Here is a 26,563-nt window from a genome sequence, read left to right as displayed (position 1 = left end):
CGTATCGACGTTCATTTACGTCAACCACGGCCAGAATGACAGCAACAAAGATTGATGGCACGGCCATAGCGAAAAGCATCCGCGAACGGATCTCGCAGGAAATTGCGGACAAGCAAGCGCAGAACCCACGCTACAAGCCTGGTCTCGTAATCCTGCAAGTGGGAGATCGATCGGACAGCAGCACGTACGTGCGCATGAAGCTGAAGGCCGCCGAGGAAGCGAACATCTCATGCAACATTCAGAACTACGGCGAGGACACATCCGAAGTTGAGCTGCTAGAAAGGATTGAGGGCTTGAACAACGATCCAAAGGTGCACGGCATTTTGGTGCAATTACCGCTACCCAAGCACATTAACGAGTACAACGTCACCAGCGCGGTGTCTGACGTGAAGGACGTTGACGGTTTTGGTGGACTGAACATTGGAGAGCTGGCGAAGAAAGGTGGGAAGCCGCTGTTCGTGCCATGTACGCCAAAGGGTGTTATGGTGTTGTTGGAGGAGAGCGGCGTGAATCCGGCTGGCAAGAATGCAGTTGTCCTTGGTCGGTCGGACATTGTCGGCGCACCCGTCAGCTACCTGTTACGCAACGCGGACGCTACAGTCACAGTATGTCATTCGCGGACCAAGAACCTCCAGGACATCCTCAAGACGGCAGACATTGTAATCGCGGCCATCGGTAAGGCACAGTTCGTGAAGGGCGACTGGCTGAAACCGGGCTGCGTGGTAATCGACGTTGGAACGAACCATATCCCGGACGAGTCGAAGAAGTCTGGACAGCGACTTGTTGGTGACGTAGACTACGATGAAGCCGTTGAGGTCGCATCGCAGATCACGCCGGTCCCTGGGGGTGTTGGTCCTATGACTGTGGCTATGCTTCTGCGCAACGTCGTAAATGCAGCCGACACGTACTTCGACCACCAAAAGTCGCGACACATTAGTCCCTTGCCGCTCAAGCTTAAGACACCAGTCCCGTCGGACATTGCGATTTCCCGAGCACAGCATCCAAAGCTGATTAACAAGGTTGCCGCCGAGGTTGGCATTGCTCCGTATGAGCTGGAGCCGTACGGCGCGTACAAGGCCAAAGTTTCGCTTGATGTCCTGTCTCGACTACAGCACCGTCGTAATGGGCGGTACGTCGTAGTTACGGGCATCACTCCCACGCCTCTTGGCGAGGGCAAAAGTACGACCACCATAGGTCTATCGCAAGCCCTGGCGGGACAGCTCGGTCGGATAGCGTTCGCAAATGTACGCCAACCGTCTCAAGGTCCGACGTTTGGCATTAAAGGTGGCGCGGCTGGTGGCGGCTATAGTCAAGTCATCCCCATGGACGAATTCAACCTTCACCTGACTGGCGACATCCATGCCATCTCCGCGGCAAACAACCTTCTGGCCGCTGCTATTGATACACGGATGTACCATGAAGCAACGCAGAAGGACGGGCCGCTTTACAGGCGTCTGGTGCCCGAGAAGAAGGGGAAGCGCGAGTTCGTGCCCGTGATGTTCAGGCGGTTGAAGAAGCTTGGCATCACCAAGACCGACCCTAACGAGCTGACTGAAGAAGAATATACGCGCTTTGCCAGACTTGATATCGATCCCGAGACCATTACCTGGCGGAGAGTGCTGGACGTCAATGACAGGCATCTGAGAGGCATCACCATCGGGCAGGCGCCTACGGAGAACAAAGTGCCGCCGCGCGAAACGAGCTTTGACATCTCGGTAGCGTCCGAGTGCATGGCTGTGCTTGCGCTCTCAACCGACTTGGCAGACATGCGCGACCGGCTGGGCAGAATGGTCGTGGCGAGCAGTAGGGCTGGCGATCCCGTCACCGCCGATGACCTTGGCTGCGGTGGCGCATTGACGGCGCTTATGAAAGATGCCATTAAGCCCAACCTCATGCAAACACTGGAAGGCACGCCCGTTTTCGTGCATGCCGGTCCGTTTGCGAACATCAGCATCGGTAACAGTAGCATCATCGCCGACCGTGTCGCGCTCAAACTTGCTGGGACAGAACCAGACGAGGATCATGCTGAGAAGGCCGGTTTCGTCGTGACGGAAGCTGGGTTCGATTTCACCATGGGCGGCGAGCGCTTCATGAACATCAAGTGCCGCGCCTCCGGTCTCGTCCCGGACGTCGTCGTCATCGTCGCCACCGTCCGCGCGCTCAAGGTTCATGGTGGCGGTCCCGAGTTCAAACCTGGCGAGCAGCTTGCGGAGGTCTACCGCACGGAGAACGTCGATATTCTTCGTGCGGGGTGCGTGAACCTTGCCAAGCATATCGAGAATGCTAGGCAGTATGGTGTTGAGGTGGTCGTCGCGATCAATCGCTTCGAGACAGACACCGATGCCGAGCTCAACGTGATCCGGGAAGAAGCACTGAAAGCGGGTGCCACAGACGCAATCCCCGCCAACCACTGGGCGGAAGGCGGCAAGGGTGCCGTCGACCTTGCCAAGGGTGTCATCGCCGCCTCCTCGAAGAGCAACCCGGACGCTTTCAAACTCCTATACGGTCTGGACGACAGCATCCAAACCCGTATCGAAGCCATTGCCAAGAAGATGTACGGCGCGTCATCCGTTTCATTCTCGGAAACAGCGCAGAAGAAGGTTGATACGTACACCAAACAAGGCTTCGGCAACCTTCCCATCTGCATTGCAAAGACGCAGTACAGTCTCTCCCATGACGCGAGTCTGAAGGGCGCGCCTAGTGGCTTTCAGGTGCCGATTAGGGACGTCAGGATGGCGGCCGGGGCTGGGTATTTGTACGCGCTTGCGGCTGATATCCAGACGATTCCGGGTTTGCCGACGGCGCCCGGTTATCTCAATGTTGAGGTTGACACGGAGACGGGGGAGATTGATGGCCTCTTTTAGATCGTTGTTCGCTTGGGTTTCGGCGCCGTTTAAGGATGGCACTAAAAAGTTGCGGCATAAGCGGCCAGCTGTTCATCACGGCAACCTTGCGCATTACCTGGCGTCCGATGAGTAGATGGGAATGGAGGCACACTTCAACGTGGTTTTAGCATGGCGCTGGGGTGGTGGGCTTCGGAACGAGTTCAACATGCTGCGATCTGCGGCTATGTACCAAGATTCAACAACGCTAGCTCTCGCATGCTGATGAGTTACACTGCAAAGACAGTCAAAACCACCTGATCAACACGCTCCAATGTCGCCTGTCAGAACTTGTGAAGAGCACCAACCGACGCTGTAGGACGAACTCCATGCCGATACATGCTCAATCCTGACTGGGCTGTCACACCTCCATCCCTTCCCTGTTTGGCCTCCTCCCTCTGCGTCCGGAACAGCCAGGACAGCACGGTTTGGCATGACCAAGAATCTGACGAAACATGTGGCTGACGGACCCGTATTTGTTTTTCAACCATAGCCCCAACCTTAGCCCCAACCCCACCGCTGCCAGTAACATGAGAACAGCGAGCTCGTCCTCGAATTGTGCCTGCGTGAGCCTCGCTGTTGCATCAGTGACCGCTTCATGAATGCATTGCGTGCCCTTGCCAGGGCACATGAACTTCTGCCACCAGTTTTCGGCTTGCGATCCATACCAGATAGTGGTAAAGCTGTGCGTCCTGTAGAACCAGGGAAGATGGTGAGAGGCTTGCAGAATGTACTTGGCGACGGAAATAACGGCGAATGCGATGTATTCGATGATGGCATTGGTTGGCGCCGGAAGATACTCGTGGAAGGTCATGTTGTTTGTTTCGATTATGGAGTATTGGCAGGAAAGAGAGAGGGAGAGAGGAGAAGTAAATAGGGGCGGGAAGGCTAACATGCGTCGAGATGTATCGAGCAAGTGCGAAGTACTTGTAGGTGGTATGAACAAGGCTGGTGCCAACCACCAACTCGGGCTGAAGAGGTATGCGAAAACAGAAAGCCAATGGAGATTAGTCTGAATGAACGTGGCCTCAATATATGCTCACGGTACGTATCTGCCATCAGGGCCTTCTTGCGATAAGTCAGTCAGTCATGCTTTCCAACTTCTACTGGTCAGCGCTTACCGGAGCACGCCCACGGGCAGGCTTGGACTGGTCGCTCAGCGGAAATCTAAGGCATTCGCGATCAATCTGAAGAGAAGCAGGCTTGGCAAGACCTACACAGCAGTCTTGATAACCCAACGGTATGCCATGCTACCGCCATGCTACCGCCACACTGCGAGATACAACAGCCAAAATGCCATTATCTGCGACTTCACCGCCTCGGCACCCCGTTAGCACCTCCACCACCCGGTCCCTTGTTGGCAAACAGCAACTTGAACCCATTCTTCAACGCCCTCATGTCTGGGTACTTGTTACCTTGAAGCTCAAAAGCATTCGGGATAACCTTCACCGGCCAATTGCTTAAGGGCGCGTCGCGGCCGGCCTTGAAGCATAGATAGAAGTAGCCTGGGTACTTCGGGTTCAGGCAAAAGGCGTACATGCTTCGCTTCGGGTTCGCCTCGGTGTAGGTCTCCAGCCATTGCTCTGTGCACAAGATGTCAGTAGATGGTAATAGGCGAAGGTGGAGGTGGCGGGCACTTACCGGTCTGCTGCCTCGACCCACTCTGGTACCGCTCATCCCCCATCATCTCCTCCACCTTCCTCAGCATCGCCCGCACATGCAGCACAATCAACTCGTCGAGATCACTGTAGCTCCACTTGCCCCCCACCCTCAATACCCTGCCCACGGAGAACTCATTTTCCTTGTCCAGCTCCAACACATCGATATGCTGGAACACGCCCTCGTGCACTTTCCACGTCACGGCCAAATGATCTGGTCCTTTACTGCTGGGTCGAATGACACATTCGCCCCTTTGCAGCGGGCCTAAATACTCGACCGCCTGCGCCGAGTTGAAGGGACGGAAGAGCGGGTGCTTGATCACACGTTGTGCGCGACCGGTGCTGGAGTCGACGGCTTTCCTCGCCTCTTTCCGATCTCGTGACTCGAGCTCGTCGTCCCATTCATCTAGCCCATGGTCGAATTGGCGACGGAAAGACTTCTTCACTTCCGCCTCCCTTAATGTCAACCCAGCCTCGAAGACCTTCCGATTTAGGTGCAGGACCTTTGCTCGAATGACCTGGTGTATGCTCCAAACCGTCCTCGGCTCGCGGTTCTCCTTGTAGATCTCCTCAGGAAACTCACTCTCCAAAATCGACCCCGTCACGCCGCAGTCAAGCCTGACATCGATATGGTCGCCAAACGTCCGCTTGACGACAACGGGCACGATCATGCCTTCTTGCAAGCTCTCGCGCGTCTCACCCGTAAGCATGGTGAAGATCTGGTCGCTGCCGATGAAGTTGAAATTGCGGCGTAGCTCTTCGTATGCGTTCTGCAGCTCGGCGCGGATGGTTTCGAGCGTGGCGCGCTTGCGTTGCCGCATCTGCTTCTCCAGCTGGTCCGCGTATTGTTCGAGCACGAGGTCGTTGACGCGGTCCTGCTGATCTTCTTTCACCAAGCGGCGAACGACCGCGGAGGCGCCATTCTCATCCACTTCCGCCTTGATGTCTTCTTCGTCAAGCTCGAGCGCGTCTGCGGCGATTTTCCGCGCGAGATCGTAGTCTTCGGGGTGTATACGGGTGTTGTCCAGGTAATCAGCCTCCGGTCCATCGCCTTCAACGTCATTGTAGTTAATGTAGATGAAGCTCGCGCAGTTCGTCCAGCATACCGGACCCACCGCTGGACGTAGGTTGCGGTCCACATCACCAACCAAGTCCGCGCGGCTAATCACCTCACCGCCGTTCTTACCAATGGCGCTCAGCATCTGCTGAGCCTTCCTCGGCCCCAAGCCAGCAATATAAGGTAACAGATTGGCATTGTACGTATCGTCCAGCGCCTCATTGATATTCACGCCGACGAGGTTGACCATGTCAACCATGCTCGTCTCGAGCCAGCGCATCAGCTTATCCTCCGGAATCAAGTTCTGGTTCGGATCGAAGCTGATGGATCTGATGTCGCTGCCTAGCGCCGCATACTCTTTCACCGGGCTCTGCATGTATCGCGCCAAGCCGATGGTGTATCGTGTCAGCGGCGGCATGGACGGGAACTCCCTTTCAGCCCGGCTGCTGGTATGGTAGAGCCTGGCGACCTCATCATTGACAATGACAACCTCGAGCAATTCCTGGCGCTCGCGGTCTTCGACCGCATCGTCCCAGACCGCGCCCATGAGCTTGTGGTCAGAGACGATCTGCTGCAAGTCTTTGTACAGACTCCTAGTCTCGACCGACCAGCCGGAAACAGCAATGACGTCCGGCTTCCGTCTCTCCACGAGCTCAATAAAGAGCGGGATGTCTTTGCCGGCAGGTATGAACTTTTCTTCGTTGCCACCACGGAGGTCTGTGAACTTGCCGTTCTCCTGCACACGCCCGCTTTCCTCCATGTAGGCCCAGCAAATCGCGTCGTCGCGGTTGCCGGAGCCGTTCGAAAGCGCAAGCACGCGAGGGACAGTACCTAGATCCATGCCCTCCGGCCGAAATGGTGCCTGGTCTAGACGGAGGGTGTACTCTTTACGACAATCCATTGCGATCCTGTTCTCGCATTCGTTCTTGACAGTATCTTTGACACCTCGAGACATGATCTTGTGCAGCTTCTTCAGCGCCGCATCAACGCACTCTCGCCGTAGAGCGTTCCACGCGTCAGCGACTTCAGAGAAGTTGTCGGATTCGATGGCCTTGTACAGTTCATCCCTGACTCGCCTCTCTGACTGCAAGCGGACATTGACCTCGATCAGTCCAGCGCTCTCGGCCTGCAGCATCCGTAGAAAGAGCTCTGGCTTGTCAAGCAAATGCGCGATCTCCTGCGCCTTGAGGTACTTGAACTCGTAATATGGATGCTCTTCGTCGATCTGCTTGAGGCCTTTCTCCGTGCGGTGCACGTCGAAGACGATTTGCCCGTAATAGATCTTGCGCATGTGCCGTCTCAGTCGTGGGTTATTCGCAAGCTCTTCGATAAACATGGCTTTAGCCGCAGTCAGCACGTCCTCACCCGTTCTGAAGTCCGGCTCTTGGACAAGTGCGTCCGCAAAGTCATCCGGCCGTTGATCCATGTCGTCCGTGTAGGTTTTGCGTCCGGTCTTCTCGATATTCTGGGCCACGCCATCCGCTGTGATACCGAATCCGCGCACCAGATGGTAAGCAGGGCCGGCACGCACTTTATCCCAGATATTCCGGGTGCCTCTGGCTCGCTTTTGCGTGCCGTTCGTCTCAGCCTCGTGCATGCTGACGTCCCTTAGCTGTTGCGAGTACTGGAAGTTCATATAGTCCTGCAAATCTTGCAAGTCATCGATCTGCGCCGCGGATGGTACTAGGTCCTCAAACGTTGAATCGTTAAACTCTTCATTGACCTCCTTCAGCGTCTCCAAGCCTTTCTGGATGGCATCACGCTTCTCAGAGAAGGCGCGGTACTTGAGGTCTTGCTCGAGTATGCTCCACAAATCGTCTTGATTCAGCAGCTTCTCGGCGTGGACGCTATAGTCTGGCGCTCCCGGATGATCTGGGTCCGGATCAGTAGGCACCTGCTCGGAATGAATGAGATAATCCTTGCGGTTCTGGAAGATGAATGCCGGCTCGAAGTCGTCAACGTTCATAAAGTGCAGTACCTGCTTGATTGCTTGCTCGAACGGGTCTCGCATCTTCGAGCTGAGCTCCCGCTTCCTCGGGAACATGTTGTTGGTGATCCATGTCGCCTCTTCCGCAGTGCGCTTCTCAATGTCCTCTTCCGGCAGCAGCTTCAAGTCTTTGTACGGCTTACGCAGAAGCTGAAAACGCTCTGGAACGTCCGTCATTCGGATGGTATTGTCGTCATCGGTGAGATACCTCTCTACGAGTTGAGATGGCTCGAAGACATCCTTGAGCTCGAGCGGCTTGTCTGGGTCTGTGACGTCCTGGTTCTGCGCAGCTTCGGCATCCAGAGCCCAACTAAACTCGTCACCCTCTCCAAAAGCACCACGCATGTCCTCAAGCGCTACCTCATCGAGCCCGGACTCTTTCAGATTCTGAAACTCAGCGAAGCCAGCTCGCTTAGGAGCTCGAATGCCTATGTCCTCATCCGCACCGCCAGCCTCCTCATCAGGGAACTCATCTTGCTCGATGAAGTCATCCAGATCATCGCCAGGATACCCAAATTGTCGGCCACGTCCGGCTGTAGCGCCATCCGCACCTTCTTCCTCATCGGAGAAGATATCCTCAACCCCACGCGCCTCACTTGCTGGGCGGTCTTCCCTGTGACCCCGCTTGAGCCTCTTGAACTTGCTCTGCTCGACCTTGCGGCCATCATAATCCGGATGCGTCTCGCCGATGAGATCCAGGTCTTCCTCATCCAGCTGCTCGTCCTCTGCATCCTTCTCTTCGCGCCGACGCTTGCGCCGCTCTCGTCTTCGTTGCTTCTCCTCTTCATCTTCTTCGTCTTCATCAACAATGAAGCCCTCCCTCACCCTTCGCGCCTCTTCCTCATCATCGTCGTCTTCCTCCTCGCTAGAATCACCAAGATCGCCGTTTGTAGCCTTGGACTTGCGCGGTCGGTTGATAGACTGGCCGGTCGCTTCATCAACCTCTTCTTCTTCTTCTTCTTCTTCTTCTTCTTCCTCCTCACTGCCCTCAGCGGCCGTGCGGTCGAAGAAGTCGTCCATGACTGCTGGTCACGAGCGCGAAGAAGGGGGAGCAGAATCGCTGGTGTGTAACTGCCGGATCTCTTCGTGGCTAGCGGGAGATTGAGTTGTCGGTTTCGTGATGATGGAAAGGAGGAGGGAGACAGCACTTATGTGGTCGGCACGGCAAGGCAGTAGTAGGTATCGTTAACAACGAATTGCTTAACCGCGCGCTCCAAAGAAATGCGGAGCGCACAGACCTCACGGGAGCATCGCGCTAGTACCGACGCCTGAGGTCTCAACTTACCTGCCTGATATTGAGGGTCGATGACTTTAAACGCTGCCGGCTATCGTTACCATTGTCACAAAACCTTTACAATTGTCTCGGCAGGTCTACTTTCGACGTTGTTTTGAGGTTGAGGTGGACTTTGCACACACATCTCACGACGGACTTTTGGGTTTCGTTCGCTCCTGAGTCTGATTGTATGCTGCTGACCTCGATCAACTGGACTGGAAACTTGGGTCTAAATGTCGACTGAGACCCCTCGAAGTCAATGCTTCCATTGGTTTGAATTCACATGTGGAAGCGTCACCGGCTCTACTCCATCACTATCTGTATCTACAGGTTAACAAACGCTAGTCGTCCGGCAGATTGCCAATCTCGTCTCATCAATACTTCGCCCTCGCGGACTGCCTGGCTCGATGGCAGTCCCTCTGACTAGACAAACTGACAGTGCATATTGTTCAGCCGCTGATCCTGCTTGCCGCCCCGCGTTAACTCCCATTCGTGCATCGCTCTCGACTTCATGGTCTCACCAATAGGGAAGCTACAAGAGTCTGGCTTTCCGTGTCATCTACTTCGTCTTACTTCATTTCACACCGAAAGCCCTGTTGACATGTTTCTCACTACACAACCACAGCTTCGACCGTTGTTCTCGTTTGACGGGTAGGGATACTGCCTCCTACAATGGCGTCCCAATCCTTCTCCGTAGCCATCATAGGCGGTGGCCTCTGCGGCCTGGCCCTTGCTGTCGCGCTTAGACACCGTGGTGTCTCCTCCACCGTATATGAGTCTCGAGGCTCCTTCACCGAACTCGGCGCTGGCATCAACATAGGCCCCAATTCATACCGGGCGTTCCAACTCATCGACTCCGCCTTGGCTGAGAGCTTCCTCGAACACGCCGTCCGTAATCCGCCCGGCAAAGAGCAGGTCTGGTTCCAAGTCCGCACTGGAGCGGCTACGGGCCCACCGCTGGAACTACCGGAAGCGCACTTGATTTCCGAGTTCCTCGCACCTCCCACGGGCAACATGACGATTGGACGAAATGGACTTTTGCAGTTGCTTGCTGAGAAGGCCGGCCTGACCGAAGGCGAAGGGACGAAGAATGCGGCTTTCAACAAGAAGCTCACAGGTTTGCACCAAACCGAGTCCGAGGTTACGATGTCGTTCGAAGATGGTACCAAGGCCTCAGCGAGCGCAGTAATAGCCTGCGACGGTATTCACTCCAACGTCCGGAAAGCCATGGTGGGTACTGGTCCAGCATCAATTCCGCAGTTCAGCGAAGTAGGCGCCTACCGTGCCTTACTTTCAAAAGCCGACCTCGCTCGCGAGATTGGGGAGGAAATGGCAATGACGAGCCAGGTCTTCACCGGTCCGCAGGGCTACGTAATAATGTACCCTATCGATAGCACGACAGTAAACGTAGGTTTCTGGACCTGGAGGCGCGGAAAGTGGCCGCACAGGGAATGGATGATTACGTCTCAGAAGACAGATTTGGAAAAGGACTTTGGGGCATTTGGTGAGACGGTGCACAAGATCATGAAGTTGGCGGGCAATCCGAGTTTCTATGCCACGCATTATCATGTTCAGCAGCCGGAACATTGTTTCAATGGCCGCGTGTGCTTGATTGGAGATGCTGCGCATGCCATGCCTCCAGTAAGCTCCGCCGACTGCACCTGTCCCGCTTACCGCACTAACACTCCTGCCTAGCACGCTGGCGCGGGCGCCTCCCAAGCTATGGAAGACTCTTACGTGCTGGCCGAAGTCCTTCACTGCATCTCTAAAACCGCCTCCGCAAGCACACCAACCCAGGAGCAGGTTGCGGCCGCTTTCCGCGGCTACGAGGCCGTACGCTCGCCTCGATACAAGCGAGTGACCCAGGTGAGCGTAGAAGGCATGAACGCTTGGACCCATCTATTCGATGGGCCAGTCAGCCAGGACCGCTTAGAGCAGTGGACGATGGTGAACCAGGAGCGATTCCAGTGGATCTGGTATTATGATGTCGCTGACGGTGGGAAGGAGGGTTGTCGGCTTGTGCAGGAGGCTCTCAAGAGAAAGGGTTCAGATGGGGTCTTGACGTGATCCAGACGGACTACGCTATGTTATGTCTTGCAAGAGCTCGCAGACCTTGCCGACCTACTGCTAGTGACTTCGGAAGAATGGATCGCTTTCGCAAGAGCATCTCTACATCGGTATCGGGCCTCTTCGTGTTCTGAACCTCAATGTCTTAGCACTTATCGCTCCTTGCATGATACCGAGGTCCAGCAATTCCTCCCCACAGAATCGAATCTGGACGAGAAGCTTTGTGGCATATTGTACCATGACACGTGATCGTAGTTTCGCAAGTAGCGCTAGCTAGGCGGGAACAGCCGTCAATACATCAGCTCACGTGCACTTACTTTACTCTTATCCTCGTAAGACACACAGGCTCCCTGCGTAGCAACAGAGTCTGGCAAAGACGTGTACCTCCTCCTTTCCACCCGCTCTCACCATCGCAATGTCCGCTCCTTCAATCTCCACCTCCTCCTACGCCCACATTCCCCACCCTTCCACCGCCGAGGAAGTCGACTCTCTTCCCTCCTCCTCCGCCGGCACCTCCGATGATGAGGACGAGTCGGACGCCGAGCGGGAGTGGCGTGAGAGCTTGCAGCAGCTGGAGCTGTTACTCACGATGGTGCTCGTGCCGTATATGGGCAAATACTTTGGGAGGAAGTGCGCTTATTGGGGTGAGTGTACACGCGTGATACGGACAGTATGGAATGATACGGTGCTGACGTCTTGCTTGTTAGGCTGGGCTAAGTACATGGAGTGGCAGTACCCTGTCTCGATTGAGGTGACAAGCCCAACTGCATTCAAGGCTGCGGGTGCGGTGCAAGCTGCTGCGTCAATCTGAAAACATGCCAAGAAGAATCCGACATTGCACCCTGTCACTGGTCGTGTCTGGCCTGAACTGCGTGCGCCTCTAGCTTTGCTGGGCGGAGTGCGGCAGCCTCGCATGATCTGCTTGTTTGTAACAAGTGTTGCCGCCATTGATGGAACCTTCAGCTGTGTGGCTGTCGCACCGGGACAACATACGGACATCTACACTGCCGCACGCTGTGTCAACAGCGGTAGCACCTGCTGTTCCCATTGCAACTCGCGCTACGGTGGTGTGGTCTAGGGACCAGAGACGATAAACGAGCCCGTCACCATTTTCCGCTGACTGACAGGGTACGGGTGCCGTGCCATCAACCCGGGGCACCGCCTTGCAGCATGAGAAAACAAAGGCTGAGCGACAAACCTGCTCACTTTCACTCAGTTGCCTTATCGGCCTAAAATGCTCCACTGTGGGAGTGTTTGCTACTGATAAGAGTCTCTCCTATATCGGGTGTTAACCTCACCTAGTGGTGCTACTCGCTGGGTAACCTCACTCAACACCTAAGATTCAGCTCATGGATACATCTCAGGACGATCGCGGCCAATACGTCCGAGCCCTCCGCTGCTGCAACACTGTCTGGCTCGTGATCAACGGAAGATATCACCTTCGTGTTCCAGCCGGACGAACGAGCGGGCGCAACACAACGGATGACGATGAAAACATCTGTCCAAACTGCCTCCTGTCGCTAAAAGACTCTGTCACCAAAATCCCGCGCTTTGGGAGACCGGCTCCCTGGTGGCACGTAGAGTACGATCGAAGGCTGCTGTATGGGGTCGATCGATCGATTTTTCGTACACTCATTTAGTGGGAAAGAGCGATCCACTTCGGCTCCGCCACCATGAAACCTCTTGCGGTCGATCTACTCATGACAACAAGCTGTGAGAAGTTCCAAGAGATCTCTTGGTCAAAATGGCCTGCTCATGTACTACTCCCGTGCGGGACAATGCCGACAGGTCCGGACCGTCCACTGCTGCGACCGTCTGTTGCTCCGGGATTCACCAACCCCGTCATTCTCGCGAATTGTACGACTTGACGACTCAAGGCGACAGCATCGGCGGAAGTAATGTACGCATGAGATGCACGAAGCGGCTGGAGGCATCCGTGCATAGGTTGGGGCTACCGACGAGGGGTGGAGGTACGCCAGGCGTAATCTTACCAGTCGATCATAGCCATCAGAAGGGCTGTGCAAGTCTTGGCCGATAGTTCTACAGATGACTCTATCGTCGAATTTCGTACGGATACTGCAAGGTTAACTTGCGGCTACGGTGCGGTATTCTGTGCCACACCCAAGTTCGCCAAATTCCTCGCATAGTTCTTCTGCCCTCTCAACTCCGCCCGCGCAAACGCTGCGGTCAGCACACTGGCATACGACCACGTGAGATCCGCCGCGCCTTGCGGTACGCCCTGTAAAACACTGTCAGCCCATCCTCACAATCAATCATAAACGCCAACACGGAACCTACCGTATTCCGGTTGAACTCTTCGGCCAACCGCCCATCAGCAGGAGTATAGTACTTGACAGTCCTCATGAACGCATCGCCCCAACCATTGATACCACCTATAGCTTGATTGTACTTCTGCGTGCCGTACGTGTACGTCTCGCCCGTTTGCAATCCAGCTTGCGGCGCGAAGTAGTCGAAGAAAGGCTTTGACACGTTCGTGACTGTGATCGCTTGGGCTGCGCCGAAGGTGCTGGAAAGCGAGTACATGTACTGGCTCATTGCCGCCGTGCAGAGGTACCATGGGTTCCCGCCGTTCGCGGCGGTGCCGGTGCCGTTGTAGACGTCTTCTGGGTAGCGACCGATGGGAATCCCGAGGACGAGTCCGTTAGAGTCCATGGTTGTATTCGCGATCGGAAAGACGTTGAGGAATGAGGTAGAGATGCGTAAGGCAGACGCCATGATTTGGTCGCTGGAGTAGGAGTAAACATTGTCGGCTGCGTAGCCATGGATGACGCCGAGAATGACGGCGATGTCGAGGTAGCTGGATTTGTCGTGCAGAACCGGACCATATTCGTAGAGCAGGATTTGGCGGTTCGGGTCCCAGAATTGGGAGAGGGTGGCGGTTAGTGCTGTTGCGGCGGCGGAGAGGGTGGCGGAAGTGCTGCTGTCGCCCATGGTGTTGGCGAAAGCGGCGCCCATTACGAGGGCGCGACGCTGCACCATGCGGGTATAGAAGTGGTCGCTTTCTTCCTCCTCCCAGAGATCGAAGGAGGACGAGGACCAGTTTGAGGCCACGAAGAGGAGGTCTTTCTTCACAGGTGCTGTGGTGGGGAAGGTGGCGGAGTCATAGATGTTGCTTTGGACCACGTTCATGCTGCCGCCATTGGCCAGGTAGGAAGTGGCGAACTCCATGAGCGTTATGGCAGATGTGGCCGGGCCGTCATTCTGCGGCCGTCCCCAAGGGCCGCTGAAGATGGTGTTGTTGAGGTAGAATTTGGGCTCACCGAGGCCGGTTTGCAGACCGGGATCGTTTTGTTCCGTTGCTCTGGCGGTGGCGTACTGGAAGAGGATGTCCTCGTATTGAAGCTTCGTCACCTTTTTCGTGGCGGAGGCGTAGAGTGTCTGGACAACGTCCATGGTCAAGCTGGCATCCCTCACCCAGTTGTACTCGTAATCGGGATCGGTCTGCGTGTATGAAGGTCCGCTACGGGCGGCAACGACCACACCTTCGGCTGCACCAGGGATCGCGGGATTGATGTTAAGGAACATTCGCCGAAAAGCAGTCTCCGACTCCGAGCTGGTGTTAACCGAAAGCCATGTAGTAATGTCACCACCAAAACCTCGAGGGGTAGCGTATGGCTTTGGTGGAGCAGCAACACTAGGGGCCGGCGCTCCGCTAGCATTGACGGGCAAGTTGAGGGTCTGTACATACGTCTCTCCAATGTCCGTGGCCTGGTAGGTGAGGTTGAGTAAAGTGGTGATGCCATCGATGTAGACGGGCGTGCTTGTCGTCCAGAGCTCGAAATTGTTCGCGATGCTGCTGGAGTAGCCGAACGTGACCACGGACAACGGTGTGCTTAGACCTTGCGCGTTGGTGTAGTAGAGACTAACGACCTTGTTATAGTCAAGGTTGGCAATGTAGACTGTGGCGTTCAGTGTCCCGCCACAATAGCTGTAGCTCTGCAAAGCCAGCTCAGAACCATCGGTCGGAGCACTTGAAGTAAGTGTGGTGGTTTGACATGCCTGGCCAAGAGTTGTAGCCGCAAACGTAGTACCGGCAAGGATGCTGGCAAGTGCTGACCGCATCCTCGCTACGCTGATGATGGCTAAGTCCGATGAGGAGAGGTAGAAAGTGACGGTGCAAATCGCAACAACAAGAGAGAGAGAGATGAGGTACCAAGTAGAGGACGGTTTCGGACGCATCGTGCCTTTCCGACCGACACTGCGCTCATCGCGCGTGAACAATGACTGCGAATGCCTACAGGTGGAGGGCACCCAAGATCACCAACGCTGTTGAAGCGGGGTTGACGTTCCTCGGGCGCAGAAGGCCTTTCATTCGCCGCGCACGAGATTGAACGCAATTGCGCAGCGGCAGCGGGCTGGCTGCTGCAGGAACAAAGACGGACGGCAGAATGAAAAGGTGTGATCAACCGTACTGCAGATCAGACACGCTGCATGCAGCGCCCCGCTTGCAGTGGAGATGGATGATGTGGAGGAGAAGGGAGGAGTTTGAGAGTCTTTGTCCCGCCTCGGCAGAAGGAACGTTGCGACGCGGAACGTGACTTCGATCCAACAATGAGCATAGACTGAATGAAATCATAGTCTATGGAACTACTGGTACGGTTGATCATCTGTTACAGAATCAATAGCAGGCCAAGAATACCCAGCAACGAAGCGAACCCTCCTTCCACCTTCTTGGCAGGCACCGCCGCAAGAGACCTAGACATGGTCGGTATTGATGTGACAGCACCAGATTGTGACTGATTTGAACCGCTGATCGACGAGGTGCTTATTCCGGTGCCTGCTTTGCTCGTTCCTGTGCTCAATGTGCCAAATGCTCCTCCTGACGCCCCTGACTGCAAAGGGGACTGGCTTGCAGCGGACGACCTTGGGACGCCAGGACCGCCAGTGCTGAGGCTCACTGTGCGCGTACCTTGCAACAGCCCAGAAGATCCAGCGCTAAAGGCCTGGCCAGCGATCGTGACTGGCGACCTTCCGGCAGTTACTGCTTGTGAGCCTATGTGGTAAACGCCAGAGCTTCCAGGATCACTTTATACCGTGAGAACGCTCGATCCTGCTGTAACGGTAGCCTGCGCCACGAGGCTCGACGTTGCGGCTTGGGAGCCAGCGTGCGCTGACAGCAGGGTGAATGTGCTGGAGCCCTCCACAACAGCGCCATCGGTCTGCATGCTAAGAAGGTGTCCAATCACTGTCCCTGGGGCGCCACCAGCGACAAGCGTTGTAGAAGCGAGGTAAAGGACAGCGCTTTGTGAAGGGTCGTACGATGCCGTGACGATTGCAGAGCCGAGTGTCAGTGCTGTCCCAAGGTTCCCACCATTAACGCTGGTCACTGCGGATACTACGGCAGACACAACTGTGCGCGTGCCGTCCAGCACCGCTCCACTAACTTGCATGCTAAGAATGTGTCCGTCTCTATATCCGCCGGGGCGCCACCTGCCCGGAGCGTCGTAGGTTCAATATGCAGCACATTGTTTTGCGAAGCATCTGGGGTTAAGACTAGAACTGATGAGCCTAGCGTCAGCGCATTGATATTGCTGCCGCTGCCAGCACTATGCGCTCCTGTTGCTGCTGGAGTAGGCACGACCGTCTGCGTGCCGTCTAGCACAGCTCCATCTGTTTGCATGGTCAGAGTGTGCCCACTTATGGTCAACGCGCTCCCAGCAGCAACTACACTCTTTGTGCCAATGTAAATGTTGTTGCTTTGCGCCAGGTCAACCGAAGCAATAAAGGTTGCTGAACCAAGTGTCACAAGCTGAGTGGTGTGTGCAGCCAGATTCGGTGATGTCCCGAGCGATACGCCTCCAGCACTGGCGCTCGCAGTCGAGTCTGGAGCGTATGTGAAATGAGGGTCGGCCTCAGACTGTCGGGATGCAGTTGTCCCTGGATCGGTACCTGGTTCGCCGCTCGTAAAAGGGAGATTTGTAGTTTCGTGTACGGCGCTCGGTGCGGTTCCGGAGTTGGGGTCCTGCAAGCTTGCAGTCTGCGTCGCTACTTGGGTTTGGAAGCCGACTTGAGCAGCAACAGAAGCCAGCACGGCGCCCGGATCTAGATACATCGAAAATGCTGCTACGTTGGTACTAGGTTGTGTGGTAGCAGTATCCGGATCGCTATCTAACACGCTGGCTGCTAGGCTTGGTGTCGAGACGACTGTAGTTCCGGGAGCAGCATTCTGAGTAATCACAGAGCTAGGACTAGCCGTCTTTGCGCTCGCAGGCTGCAGTGAGGCTAGAGTCACAAGCTGTGATTGAGCCTGGCTTTGGGGGCCGACTTGTGCTGCGACAGAAGCTAACGCCGCCCCCAGATCTTGTGTTGTCGTCCCAGATGACGCTTGGGTCGTAGTGCCTGCGGCTTGCGCGTTCCCAGCATCTGCTTGAGTGATGGAGGATGCGGACTGTGCAAGCTGGCTACTTCCTGCCGTAACTGTCTCGGTAGAGGCTTGCACACCTCCTTGGTCAGCTGAACCTGCTTCAGTCTGGGGTTGAGTTTGGCTCCCTTGAACGCTGGGTATCTGGGTAGATGCAGGGTTCCCCAACGAAGTACTGGCATCAGATACCCATGATTGTGCCCCAAGGCTGTTGCTCGAGCCAGTGCTGTGGGTTGCCTGTGCGTCTGGTGGTGACTGAATAACAGGGGCTGATGACTCCTCTGTTGCACTCATTGACGTTCCGGCTGTCGTGCTTGTCTGCACCGCTGCCGTCGTTGTCGCATTAGGTGTAGGCGTAGCCATGTCTGGCAAAGCTTGCGAGGGTGTGGTCGTCGCTGCAGCGGCCATCGTCGGAGACGCTGCCGCAGTGGCAGGCTGGAGCGCAGTAGGCGGGTCATAAGCGCCGTGTACATCCCCGCTGCATGTCATCCACAGAGGATCGAGGCTTCTCAACAGCTCCGTTGCAAGGTAAATAATGGGGCCGTAAGTCGAGTTTGCCCTAATGCACGTGACATTCAAGCCGCCGTAGCTGACTAGCCCGCCAGCTTCGTGATTCATGGAAGACATCGGAAAGTAGTTGTTCGACATCAGGTATGACTGGCAGGCGGGCTACTGGTCCAGATCGAATGGCACGGGTTCTTGCAGGTCGGCGTAATTGAACGAAATCGTCAGAGCCTAAGAATTGACAGACAAGACGGTCAGCCATTTCCCACGCGGATTGCGAGGCAGTTGACGCAATGTTTCGCTTACCATGATACCTCCAATGAGCAAGGTCCCAGCGTATTCCATCGCATTAGCGCCAGCGCCTGAAGGTGGGACTGCCGTGAACGATCCATAGATGCTCGACAGAGTGATCGATGTTGGAATGGCGATGGTCGTACTCGTGATTGTGGGTCCCACAGGGCCGCACGTGTGGTTCGCGTAAAGCTTCGAAAAGGAGATATAAGCTGTGGGCCATGTTAGGATGGTGTCCTTGTATAGAGCGATGTCGCCTTGAGTATATGATGTTGTAGGTGGCCAATAGATGAGCTGCACCGTTCCAGCAGTAACCGCGCACCTTGCGCAGCCCAAAGTGCAGCCCGGAGCGAGTGAGGTAGTTGTCGGCCAGCCAACACCGTAGCTAGTGGTGCCATTGGTGGTAAATGTCATTTGTTGTGACCCTCCGGGAGCGTCTCGGTAGTACCTTGGCCCGGGGGGTTGAACTGTCAGCTGTGTCTTAGTCTATCAGGGGAAGCTGCGGAGTACGCTCTGCTTACCAGGGGTTACCAGTATGCCAATAGCTTACGTACGCATCCCTGAGCGACCAGCAGAGGTCGTTCTGGATCGATGCTGCAGTGCAGGGTGGCGTAGTGACGCGTACGTAGCTCTGCGAAAGTGTCGAGTAGTATGACGACCATGAGCTTTGACAGCTTTCGAGCGCCTGGTTGCAAGCGGGTGTGTTCGTCTCAGCAACAAGCCCAGCGCTCAAATAGGATGTCCAGGCCGCTTGGCACTGCGACACGGAAAACGGCAGTACACACGATGGTTCGCGCACCGGCGTCACCGACCAGAAAGATCCTATAGTGCTGGCCAGCGGCCATTCCAGGGTGTATGTCGAGATTGGCACGCCAGACGTTACGAAAGGGCTGGTGACGGCGAACGTAGTCACATAGATGGTTGGCGGGTCGCTCCACGTTGCGGAGATGGTATTGGTTGACGTCTCTGTGGTGTCGAGACGACTGTATGTGCTTAAAGTCCTTACCTCATACGATGTTCCTGTCGTAGAGGTGTAGACGTTGTCGGTAACGTACGGTGTACTGCTCCAGTAACTATCCCATGAAGTCCAACAGGCGTCGTTATTGTTTGCGACAACTGTGGCATTGCCGAGCGCTGCAGACGTCTTCGGGTAAGAGGTCAGCTATGTTGGCACAAATGCAGAGCGATCTGACCATCCCTCTACTTACTGCGAGGCTGGCGTTTGCAGAGGGACTGTGCAAGGTGACCCTAATTGTCTGTGGTGGAGCCTGCACTGTCTGCGTGATGTCGACTGTGATCTGTACAGTTGAGTTCAGTGTACGACTGAGCGTGGTATTCCGTGCTCCAGAGAGGATGCTATTGACAGTACGTGAAGAGACGTTCACGGCCGAGGTGGCTGTGTGAGTTGTCTGTTGGACAACTTCGGTAGCAGAAGTGATAGAGCGCGGTGTATTAGATATCGCATTCAGCAAGGAGTCGTGTTGGAGGGCGCTAGAGGCATCGTCTGCCTGGTCAGAGGCATCGGTACTTGGTTCTACCTGGCTGACAGCGGACTTTAACGACGTTGTGAGACTTGGGAAGGCCGTGGTCGATGTCGATATCGTCGTCGAAGTATCCAAGCCGATCCCAGCGGCAATGTAGGCTCCAAGATTATCGTCCGCGGTGGTAGTGCTGATTGAGAAGATGCTAGAAATGTTGCTTAGGGACAGTGAGTAGTTAGAAGCTGCTGATCGTACACTAGGGAGTAGGGACAGATAGGTTGCTATATATGCAATCAATGATACGAAAGTCATGCTTTAAACACGCAGAACGAGGAACTCGAGCGTAACGCCGTTAAGATAGGAAGAGACTGTACGCTTGGAATATCACAATGCGTGGAGCTGGGACGTATTGACCCAGTCACTATGCTGGCCCATCATGCTGCGGCGAGGAGGCTTGTGCGATGCTTGTAGTGAGAGGCACACAGAGGAGTGCCAAGTGCATGATTTGAGTGGTGTTACAGGCCGAATAGGCTTTCGGTACCGAGAATGGTTTGTCTTTCGTTGTTTCAGCTTAACGCAGTCAAGCCGCCAGTGCTCTGAAAGACAGAAGGGTTCTCGACCGCGCATTTACTGTATGATGAGTGGTTTAATGTAGCGAAGATTAACGCTACATGTACTTCACCGTTCGAGACTAGGAGTGCTAGCACTGCCCGACGTTGCACCTCAAGAGAATGTCCGTGATACCTAGAATTCAGACTCCAGACGTTCACACATGTAATTCTGCCGGGAGGCTGAACTTAGCGCAGAAGACTGGTGATGAGTAACGAAGAGGAAGCTTGGCGTAATTTGACGGCTAAAACCGTGGGCGCTTGCAATTCCTACTAGTGCAATCACTGGCACGAACACGCGGCTGAGCAATTCTCGAGAGTCACATTCGACGTGACAGTGACACTCGCGGGATCTGGTGGCGGCTACCAGCTCGTATATCCAAAGTGGAAAGACAGGTAAACATCCTGCATCAACATTTTTCATATGCGGGTTTGTCAACCCTGGATCACAGGGATCGCATTCTCCCAGTAGGAGGGTCGCGTCTGTCCTTCGAGCAGGTGGCCCGACGTAGGTGGGAGGGATCAACTTGGAGTTCCAGTACCAGTCTTAACGGCATCTGGAAAACCTTTCCGGTTTCCCTACGCTTCCTTGACCGCGACTCCGTTATCATAGTGTCGTCCCAGCGTGACGGACCGCCCTGGTTGGTGGAACGGCTCTGCCACTCGGTATCATCGCAATCCAGGGGAACATCGTCCGCTTGTGGGATCGATTCGCTCACGATTGCCCGTAGAAAGATCCGCCTGCTTTCTGCGTTGACCAACTTTCGTCATTCTCCGACTCCGCCGCTATGCATGTTACTACTACTTTGAACACGTCTTTACAGACCGCCGAAACCGAGGGATATCACCCTCTTCGCTCGCAGCAAGGTCTTCTTGTGACGGATATGCGCAATTTGCGCAGTGATTCCGTCTGGGACCGCAGCCGCCCCTTGAGCGAAGAGGATGTTGTTCGCGATCTTGTAATATTGCTCGCACTCGACACTACCCTCCTCCACCGGACGATGCTTGCTGTCGTAAAATGCAGACTTTGGGTCTCGCGTTTCGAAGAGACCGCGCAAGCCCGGTTGATCGATGCGGCTCTCGTACTTCGTCAAGTGCATGTCGTCGCTCATGAACGTTAGCAGCTGTATCCAATCCGTTGCGAATGTCCGGATATCGGCAACACTGAGTCCGCGTATGCAAACATCGTCGAGGCTAGGTGCGTTGATGCGGATGAGTGCTGCAACGTCCTCGACCTCGTGTACGCGGATTGTCATCAAACTCAGCTCGACAAGCTTCGGAAAGCGTAGCTGTCGGAAGTTCTGACACAAGGACTGGTTGTTCTGATAGTCAAAGTTGATGCCGTAGAGCGTCAGACGGGTGAAGCGTTCGGCGGCGTAATCGTTATGAATGATGCTGAACATGAACGCCATCTCTCGTGCAAGCATGCTGGCAATGGAAACGTTGGGAACGGCGTCCGCACGCTGCCACAGCACATAGTCGTCGCGAATATGTATGCCGTAAAGTACTTTGTCATCAAGTCTGCGGTTGAAGAGCTTCGAACAGGCTTCTCGTAAGAAACCGCATGCTTGGCGGGCGGTGGCGAGCTCTTCAATGGTCAGGAAGGATGCAACTAGCTCAACGAGCTCTACCGGCAGGTTCGTGAGGGTTGCCATTGTGGCTCGCCCAAATTTGAGCCGATTCAGATCGTTGTAAACCCTCGAAAGCCCAAGCGTTGTTATGAATGCTGCAGCAGTCCGGGACGCAGCGATCCAGAAGGTATACGGCACTCACCCTACCACCTCGGATACGCCTGGGGTTGAAAGAGCATGGTGCAGTCTATCATGAGCGACGAGCCCATCCTTTTGACGCCTAGCAGGGTATCTCGTGGCATTTGAACTACCCCAACCAAGACGACTAGCCAAGCGATTCCAAGCTGACCCAAGCGATACTACCGGTCCTGCACCGGAATGGCAGCAGAGTCGAGAAGATGTGACCGTGAGGGGAGTGGCACCTGTGGGTCAGGGGTCTGGCTCGGCCATCTCGGCGCCGATGGCCTCGAAATCTTGGCAGCATTTTCTTGAGCTTCAGGGCAAAAGTTCGAGATCAACTTGTGATTGCAGCTCACGCTTCTGACACTATCGCCAATATGTCGCACGACTATGATTACATAAAGGACTCGAACAGGAAGAAGCGCAAGTTCGGGCTTAGCAAGCCTGGTCACAATGCGCTTATGTCAGGCGGTTTGCCATCGCCAGAACAAGAACAGCCCGCGGAAGACGTTGATGCGGATCACAGTAAGGCGAGGAAGAAAATAAAGAAGGATCACAAGAAGCAGAAGACTGGCCCTGTAAAAGATATTCATGCGGAGGTGCAGAAGAACGGTCAGACTGCGGTAAACAGCGCGCCAGAGTTCACCGAAGAAAATGAGAAGACTCGTGCCACGAAGGACGTTGAAGATCAAGCCGCGGAGAGGGCAAGGAAGAAGGCCAGACGCGAGGAGAAGAAATTGCGGAAGCAGCAGCTTGGTGTGGCGAAGCAGGATGCGGCAACAACTGGTGCCGCAGATGCACCCGTCGTAAAGGGTGTGCGCGACAATGTGCAAAGCAATGGCGACGTCGATTACGCTTCTGCGCACGCGAACGGTGCGATGGAGGGTCACATGAAAGAGATAGAGGTGGAAAAGCAGGCCAATGCGCAATTAAAAGAGGCCGCCGTTGGAACGGATGCTGCTGGGGTTGAGGATGAGTTTGCGGACTTTGATGGCGATGGCGATGTCGACGGAGCTGATCGGGCTGATGGTGCGGAGGCTGATGAGGGAGTCAACGGAATTCAAGAAGAAGGGATTCTTGACCAGGACGACGAGGAAGTGAAGGAAAACGGCGACCTTGGCCCGCCGTCCGACCTTCCGTCCGCGCTGGGTGTCCGGCTACCAGACACATCCGCCGAGCCGCAGAAGTTCGCCGAGCTGAAATTGTCCGACAAGACGATGAAAGCAATTAGCGAAATGCCATTTGACACCATGACCGAGATCCAGCGTCGAGGCATTCCACCTTTACTAGCTGGTAAAGATGTCCTTGGTGCAGCAAAGACCGGCTCTGGAAAGACACTGGCCTTCCTCATCCCTGCTGTAGAAATGCTTTACTCACTCAAGTTCAAGCCTAGAAACGGCACGGGCGTCATTGTTGTGTCGCCTACACGTGAACTGGCTTTGCAAATCTTCGGAGTTGCTCGCGAGCTGATGGAACACCACTCGCAAACGTTTGGTATCGTTATCGGAGGTGCCAACAGGCGGGCGGAAGCTGAGAAGCTGAGCAAAGGCGTCAATCTACTCATAGCGACACCCGGCCGTCTCCTCGATCACCTGCAGAACACACAGGGCTTCGTGTTCAAGAACGTCCGCGCCCTAGTTATTGACGAGGCAGACCGGATTCTCGAAGTAGGTTTCGAGGACGAAATGCGGCAGATCATCAAGATCCTGCCGAAAGAGGACCGACAGACAATGCTCTTCTCCGCCACGCAAACGACCAAAGTTGAGGACCTGGCGCGGATATCGTTGCGACCTGGCCCGCTGTACATCAATGTCGACCATCACCAAGAACACAGCACCGTCGCCGGGCTTGAACAAGGCTACGTCATCTGCGAGGCTGACATGCGCTTCCGCTTACTCTTCACCTTCCTCAAACGACATCCCAAAAAGAAGATCATCGTCTTCTTCTCAAGCTGTAATTGCGTCAAGTACTATTCGGAGCTACTCAACTACATCGATTTACCGGTATTGGACTTGCATGGCAAGCAAAAGCAGCAAAAGCGGACGAACACTTTCTTCGAGTTCTGTAATGCGACTCACGGCACGTTGATATGTACGGATGTGGCCGCGAGAGGGCTTGATATTCCCGCTGTGGACTGGATTGTGCAATTTGATCCACCGGATGATCCTCGCGACTACATCCATCGCGTCGGTCGAACCGCGAGAGGTGCAACTGGAAAGGGCAAGAGCTTGATGTTTTTGCAACCGAATGAAGTGGGCTTCTTGGGCCATCTCAAAGAGGCGAGGGTACCACTCGTGGAGTTCGAGATCCCACCCAAAAAGATTGTCGATATTCAAAGTCAGCTTGAGGCGCTGATTGGAAAGAACTATTACTTGAACAGGGTATGCTCTCGCACTCGCTATCACATAAATAACAGAATTGCTGACGTAAGTTGCAGTCCGCTAAGGATGGCTACCGATCTTACCTTCAAGCGTACGCCTCGCATTCCCTGCGGTCGGTCTTTAACGTCAACCAGCTCGATTTAAAGAAAGTGGCGAAGAGTTTCGGCTTCCCTACGCCGCCACGCGTGGATATCAATCTGGGAGCGAGTATGAAGAAGGGTCCGGAAGGGAGGAGGAGTTATGGCAGTCAGCCGAGGCAGAAGAACGGTTTCATGCATAAGCGGCACTGAGTGGTAGGGTCCGGAAGCGGCCATCGCAGCGCACAGCACGATGTCGTCGAATACCTCTAGATCTGTGGGGCACATCCACACACCTTGTAACATCCGATGCTGTGTTACTGTCAATGATATCGACGCTTTCATCCTTATCAGACTCGCAATCGGACTACTTGTAGTGCTAAGCAATGGAATGTCCAGTGTTTGACCCTCGACCGTTTGCAGTCAATATTGCCGACTCTGGTGAAACGAACGTGGGGACGGGCGAGTGGTGACAGCCGCAGATGTTGCCATTTTGGGACGCGCTGCGACATCAGTGGTTCTGATTGGCCGATCCGGCTCGCCTGCGTCAACGGGCTCGTGACAGCACCGGAGGATCTCACGGAGCAAATCATTCGGCACACGCAACATTTCCCGTGAAGAAGAAGAAGAGGAATCAAGGCTTTTCTTCCTCCAACGCCCCCTACCACACTCTCGCTGAGTTGGCCTCCGCTTTAAGAACTGGCCATTCCGCGACGTCATGAGCTTATGATAACGATTGCACGTCCTTGGTACACGCCAGCCTCCCCACCTTCAACGGCAACGGCGCCCACCCCGAGGCCCAATGGTGCGCATGCGGTGATGCCTCCACCCTCGCAAGGACTACCACCGCCGTCGCAAATACAAGATCCGCCCACTTCTCTGCGCGGCTCGGGCGTACCGTCTACTACGACTGCGCCGGTGCCTGAGCGAAGCCAGACCGAGGATATCGACCCCAAGACTGGCAAGCGAGCATTGTTCGAGTCCGGTAAACAGAGAGCAGACTTCGGATCGCAGAGTACGGAGGCGACAGTGGCAGGTGCAGCCGGCATGATGCCGCAAACGCAAGCGGCTATCAGTGCCATGAAATCGGGCTCGTCAGAGCTGAAACCCCATCCAGCACCCATTCCAATCTCGCCAGCCAGACTACCATACCAAGCTATGGCGCCGTCGCCGTCGCTACTAAGATCGAGCTCGCCACGACTGCATAGCCCGGCCGACAGCGAGATCTTCGAGCGCAACGTGCAAGAACCGGTTGCGATCTCCACCTTACAAGGCGAGCTTAGCCCGGCACATATGCCGAGCCACGTCATTACCGAAGACCACATCCCTCCTGCGTTAGAGGCTACAGTGAACGCCATTACGAGCGAAACACTGAACCCAGATGAGGTGGAGATCGTGACGTCCACGTCACATCAGCCAGCGGCGGAGAAAGTGCTTGAAGCTTCCGCAAGCCAAGCAGACCTCACGCAGCTCCACTCGCCCCCGTTGAAGCACTCGGCCTCCGACAACTCCGATGTCAACTCCTCTTTCCACCATCTACCCACCACCAACGAGGAGGACGGCGCAAGCACATACGGCCAACTCGACCCGAATGACGTCCGACGACTCAGCTTCATCTCCTTCGCCGACGTAGTACAAGCCGAGCATCAGCAGCAGGCTGCCGCCTCCTCGATGGACAACGTCGGGCTGCCAGGGAGCTTCTCCGGTGCGCAAGACCGTGCGTCGCCGCCTCTGCGATCACCACGCTCTCCCGGCAGTCTCGGAGGCGGACTCACGACGCCGCCGCCTGTGCATGCGCATGAGCAGAGTCCGGTGAGGTCGGCGATTATAGGTGGTAGCGCTCCGACTCAGCACGGTGAGCTACAGATTGAGACGATGAGGCAGGCGGTGCGGAAGACGGCGAGCAGGGATATGAGCGGTGTTAGAAGTGCGGGTATGAGCTTGATTGGAGATGATGGTGCTTCTGGCAGTGAGACCAGGAGCAGAACGAATACATGAGTTAGGGGAAGGTTAGGTAACGGGTCACGATCAACGTCGGGGTGTCACACAGGCGACGTGCTGAGTCTTGGGTAGAAACGCATCGTTATGCACTGGGTTGGTTTAGGGTGTGGCCCGCTGTTGGCGTATTGGAGACAGGGAACGGGCTAGCATCGCTGGCACTTGC

At 55.3% G+C, this 26,563-nt stretch overlaps 10 protein-coding genes across 10 annotated transcripts; 5 read left to right on the top strand and 5 right to left on the bottom strand.

Annotated features, from left to right (window-relative positions):
• Window positions 1–35: 35 nt before the first annotated feature.
• BAUCODRAFT_27658 (uncharacterized protein) lies at window positions 36–2,864 on the top strand (the record flags this gene model as incomplete). Its single annotated transcript, XM_007682117.1, has 1 exon — window positions 36–2,864. One exon carries the CDS (start codon window positions 36–38, stop codon window positions 2,862–2,864), a length of 2,829 nt encoding a protein of 942 aa, XP_007680307.1.
• A 189-nt stretch (window positions 2,865–3,053) lies between these two features.
• Window positions 3,054–4,204, bottom strand: BAUCODRAFT_286516 (uncharacterized protein). Its single transcript, XM_007682545.1, has 2 exons — window positions 4,100–4,204; window positions 3,054–3,947 (listed from the first exon to the last, which is right to left on the bottom strand). The coding sequence occupies exon 2, from the start codon at window positions 3,775–3,777 to the stop codon at window positions 3,244–3,246; it is 534 nt and encodes a 177-aa protein (XP_007680735.1). The 5' UTR covers window positions 3,778–3,947; window positions 4,100–4,204; the 3' UTR covers window positions 3,054–3,243.
• BAUCODRAFT_151765 (uncharacterized protein) lies at window positions 4,194–8,604 on the bottom strand (the record flags this gene model as incomplete). The annotated part of the gene is made up of 2 exons (XM_007682544.1): window positions 4,194–4,465; window positions 4,524–8,604. The coding sequence occupies 2 exons, from the start codon at window positions 8,602–8,604 to the stop codon at window positions 4,194–4,196; spliced, it is 4,353 nt and encodes a 1,450-aa protein (XP_007680734.1).
• Window positions 8,605–9,144: 540 nt separating this feature from the next.
• On the bottom strand, window positions 9,145–9,438 carry BAUCODRAFT_286451 (uncharacterized protein). Its single transcript, XM_007682543.1, has one exon. It carries the CDS (start codon window positions 9,345–9,347, stop codon window positions 9,189–9,191), a length of 159 nt encoding a protein of 52 aa, XP_007680733.1. The 5' UTR covers window positions 9,348–9,438; the 3' UTR covers window positions 9,145–9,188.
• A 91-nt stretch (window positions 9,439–9,529) lies between these two features.
• Window positions 9,530–11,735, top strand: BAUCODRAFT_27656 (uncharacterized protein; the record flags this gene model as incomplete). The annotated part of the gene is made up of 5 exons (XM_007682116.1): window positions 9,530–10,498; window positions 10,553–10,901; window positions 11,180–11,256; window positions 11,283–11,568; window positions 11,632–11,735. The coding sequence occupies 5 exons, from the start codon at window positions 9,530–9,532 to the stop codon at window positions 11,733–11,735; spliced, it is 1,785 nt and encodes a 594-aa protein (XP_007680306.1).
• Window positions 11,736–11,752: 17 nt separating this feature from the next.
• Window positions 11,753–12,985, top strand: BAUCODRAFT_286166 (uncharacterized protein). The gene is made up of 2 exons (XM_007682542.1): window positions 11,753–11,882; window positions 12,771–12,985. The coding sequence occupies exons 1-2, from the start codon at window positions 11,838–11,840 to the stop codon at window positions 12,960–12,962; spliced, it is 237 nt and encodes a 78-aa protein (XP_007680732.1). The 5' UTR covers window positions 11,753–11,837; the 3' UTR covers window positions 12,963–12,985.
• Window positions 12,986–13,082: 97 nt separating this feature from the next.
• BAUCODRAFT_38406 (glycoside hydrolase family 15 protein) lies at window positions 13,083–15,421 on the bottom strand. Its single transcript, XM_007682206.1, has one exon. The coding sequence runs from the start codon at window positions 15,122–15,124 to the stop codon at window positions 13,112–13,114; it is 2,013 nt and encodes a 670-aa protein (XP_007680396.1). The 5' UTR covers window positions 15,125–15,421; the 3' UTR covers window positions 13,083–13,111.
• A 5,390-nt stretch (window positions 15,422–20,811) lies between these two features.
• BAUCODRAFT_286072 (uncharacterized protein) lies at window positions 20,812–22,245 on the bottom strand. The gene has a single exon (XM_007682541.1). It carries the CDS (start codon window positions 21,843–21,845, stop codon window positions 21,009–21,011), a length of 837 nt encoding a protein of 278 aa, XP_007680731.1. The 5' UTR covers window positions 21,846–22,245; the 3' UTR covers window positions 20,812–21,008.
• A 28-nt stretch (window positions 22,246–22,273) lies between these two features.
• Window positions 22,274–24,776, top strand: BAUCODRAFT_38404 (uncharacterized protein). The gene is made up of 2 exons (XM_007682205.1): window positions 22,274–24,322; window positions 24,379–24,776. The coding sequence occupies exons 1-2, from the start codon at window positions 22,319–22,321 to the stop codon at window positions 24,610–24,612; spliced, it is 2,238 nt and encodes a 745-aa protein (XP_007680395.1). The 5' UTR covers window positions 22,274–22,318; the 3' UTR covers window positions 24,613–24,776.
• A 442-nt stretch (window positions 24,777–25,218) lies between these two features.
• Window positions 25,219–26,397, top strand: BAUCODRAFT_151758 (uncharacterized protein; the record flags this gene model as incomplete). Its single annotated transcript, XM_007682540.1, has 1 exon — window positions 25,219–26,397. One exon carries the CDS (start codon window positions 25,219–25,221, stop codon window positions 26,395–26,397), a length of 1,179 nt encoding a protein of 392 aa, XP_007680730.1.
• Between the last annotated feature and the right edge of the window lie 166 nt (window positions 26,398–26,563).

This window comes from Baudoinia panamericana (genome assembly GCF_000338955.1).
Source record: "Baudoinia panamericana UAMH 10762 unplaced genomic scaffold BAUCOscaffold_13, whole genome shotgun sequence".
Taxonomy (NCBI): domain Eukaryota; kingdom Fungi; phylum Ascomycota; class Dothideomycetes; order Mycosphaerellales; family Teratosphaeriaceae; genus Baudoinia; species Baudoinia panamericana.
Note: the sequence above shows the minus strand (reverse complement) of the source record. Positions and strands in the feature narration are given on the sequence as shown.

Bases quoted from the DNA above. Each gene is read 5' to 3' on its own strand.
- BAUCODRAFT_38404 (XM_007682205.1), top strand. From the start codon at position 22,319: ATGTCGCACGACTATGATTACATAAAGGACTCGAACAGGAAGAAGCGC. The intron at 24,323-24,378 runs GTATGCTCTCGC...CGTAAGTTGCAG, and splicing joins AGAACTATTACTTGAACAGG to TCCGCTAAGGATGGCTACCG.
- BAUCODRAFT_286451 (XM_007682543.1), bottom strand. From the start codon at position 9,347: ATGGGAGTTAACGCGGGGCGGCAAGCAGGATCAGCGGCTGAACAATAT.
- BAUCODRAFT_286516 (XM_007682545.1), bottom strand. From the start codon at position 3,777: ATGTTAGCCTTCCCGCCCCTATTTACTTCTCCTCTCTCCCTCTCTCTT.
- BAUCODRAFT_38406 (XM_007682206.1), bottom strand. From the start codon at position 15,124: ATGCGTCCGAAACCGTCCTCTACTTGGTACCTCATCTCTCTCTCTCTT.
- BAUCODRAFT_286166 (XM_007682542.1), top strand. From the start codon at position 11,838: ATGATCTGCTTGTTTGTAACAAGTGTTGCCGCCATTGATGGAACC. The intron at 11,883-12,770 runs TTCAGCTGTGTG...CAACCCCGTCAT, and splicing joins TTGCCGCCATTGATGGAACC to TCTCGCGAATTGTACGACTT.
- BAUCODRAFT_286072 (XM_007682541.1), bottom strand. From the start codon at position 21,845: ATGGCAACCCTCACGAACCTGCCGGTAGAGCTCGTTGAGCTAGTTGCA.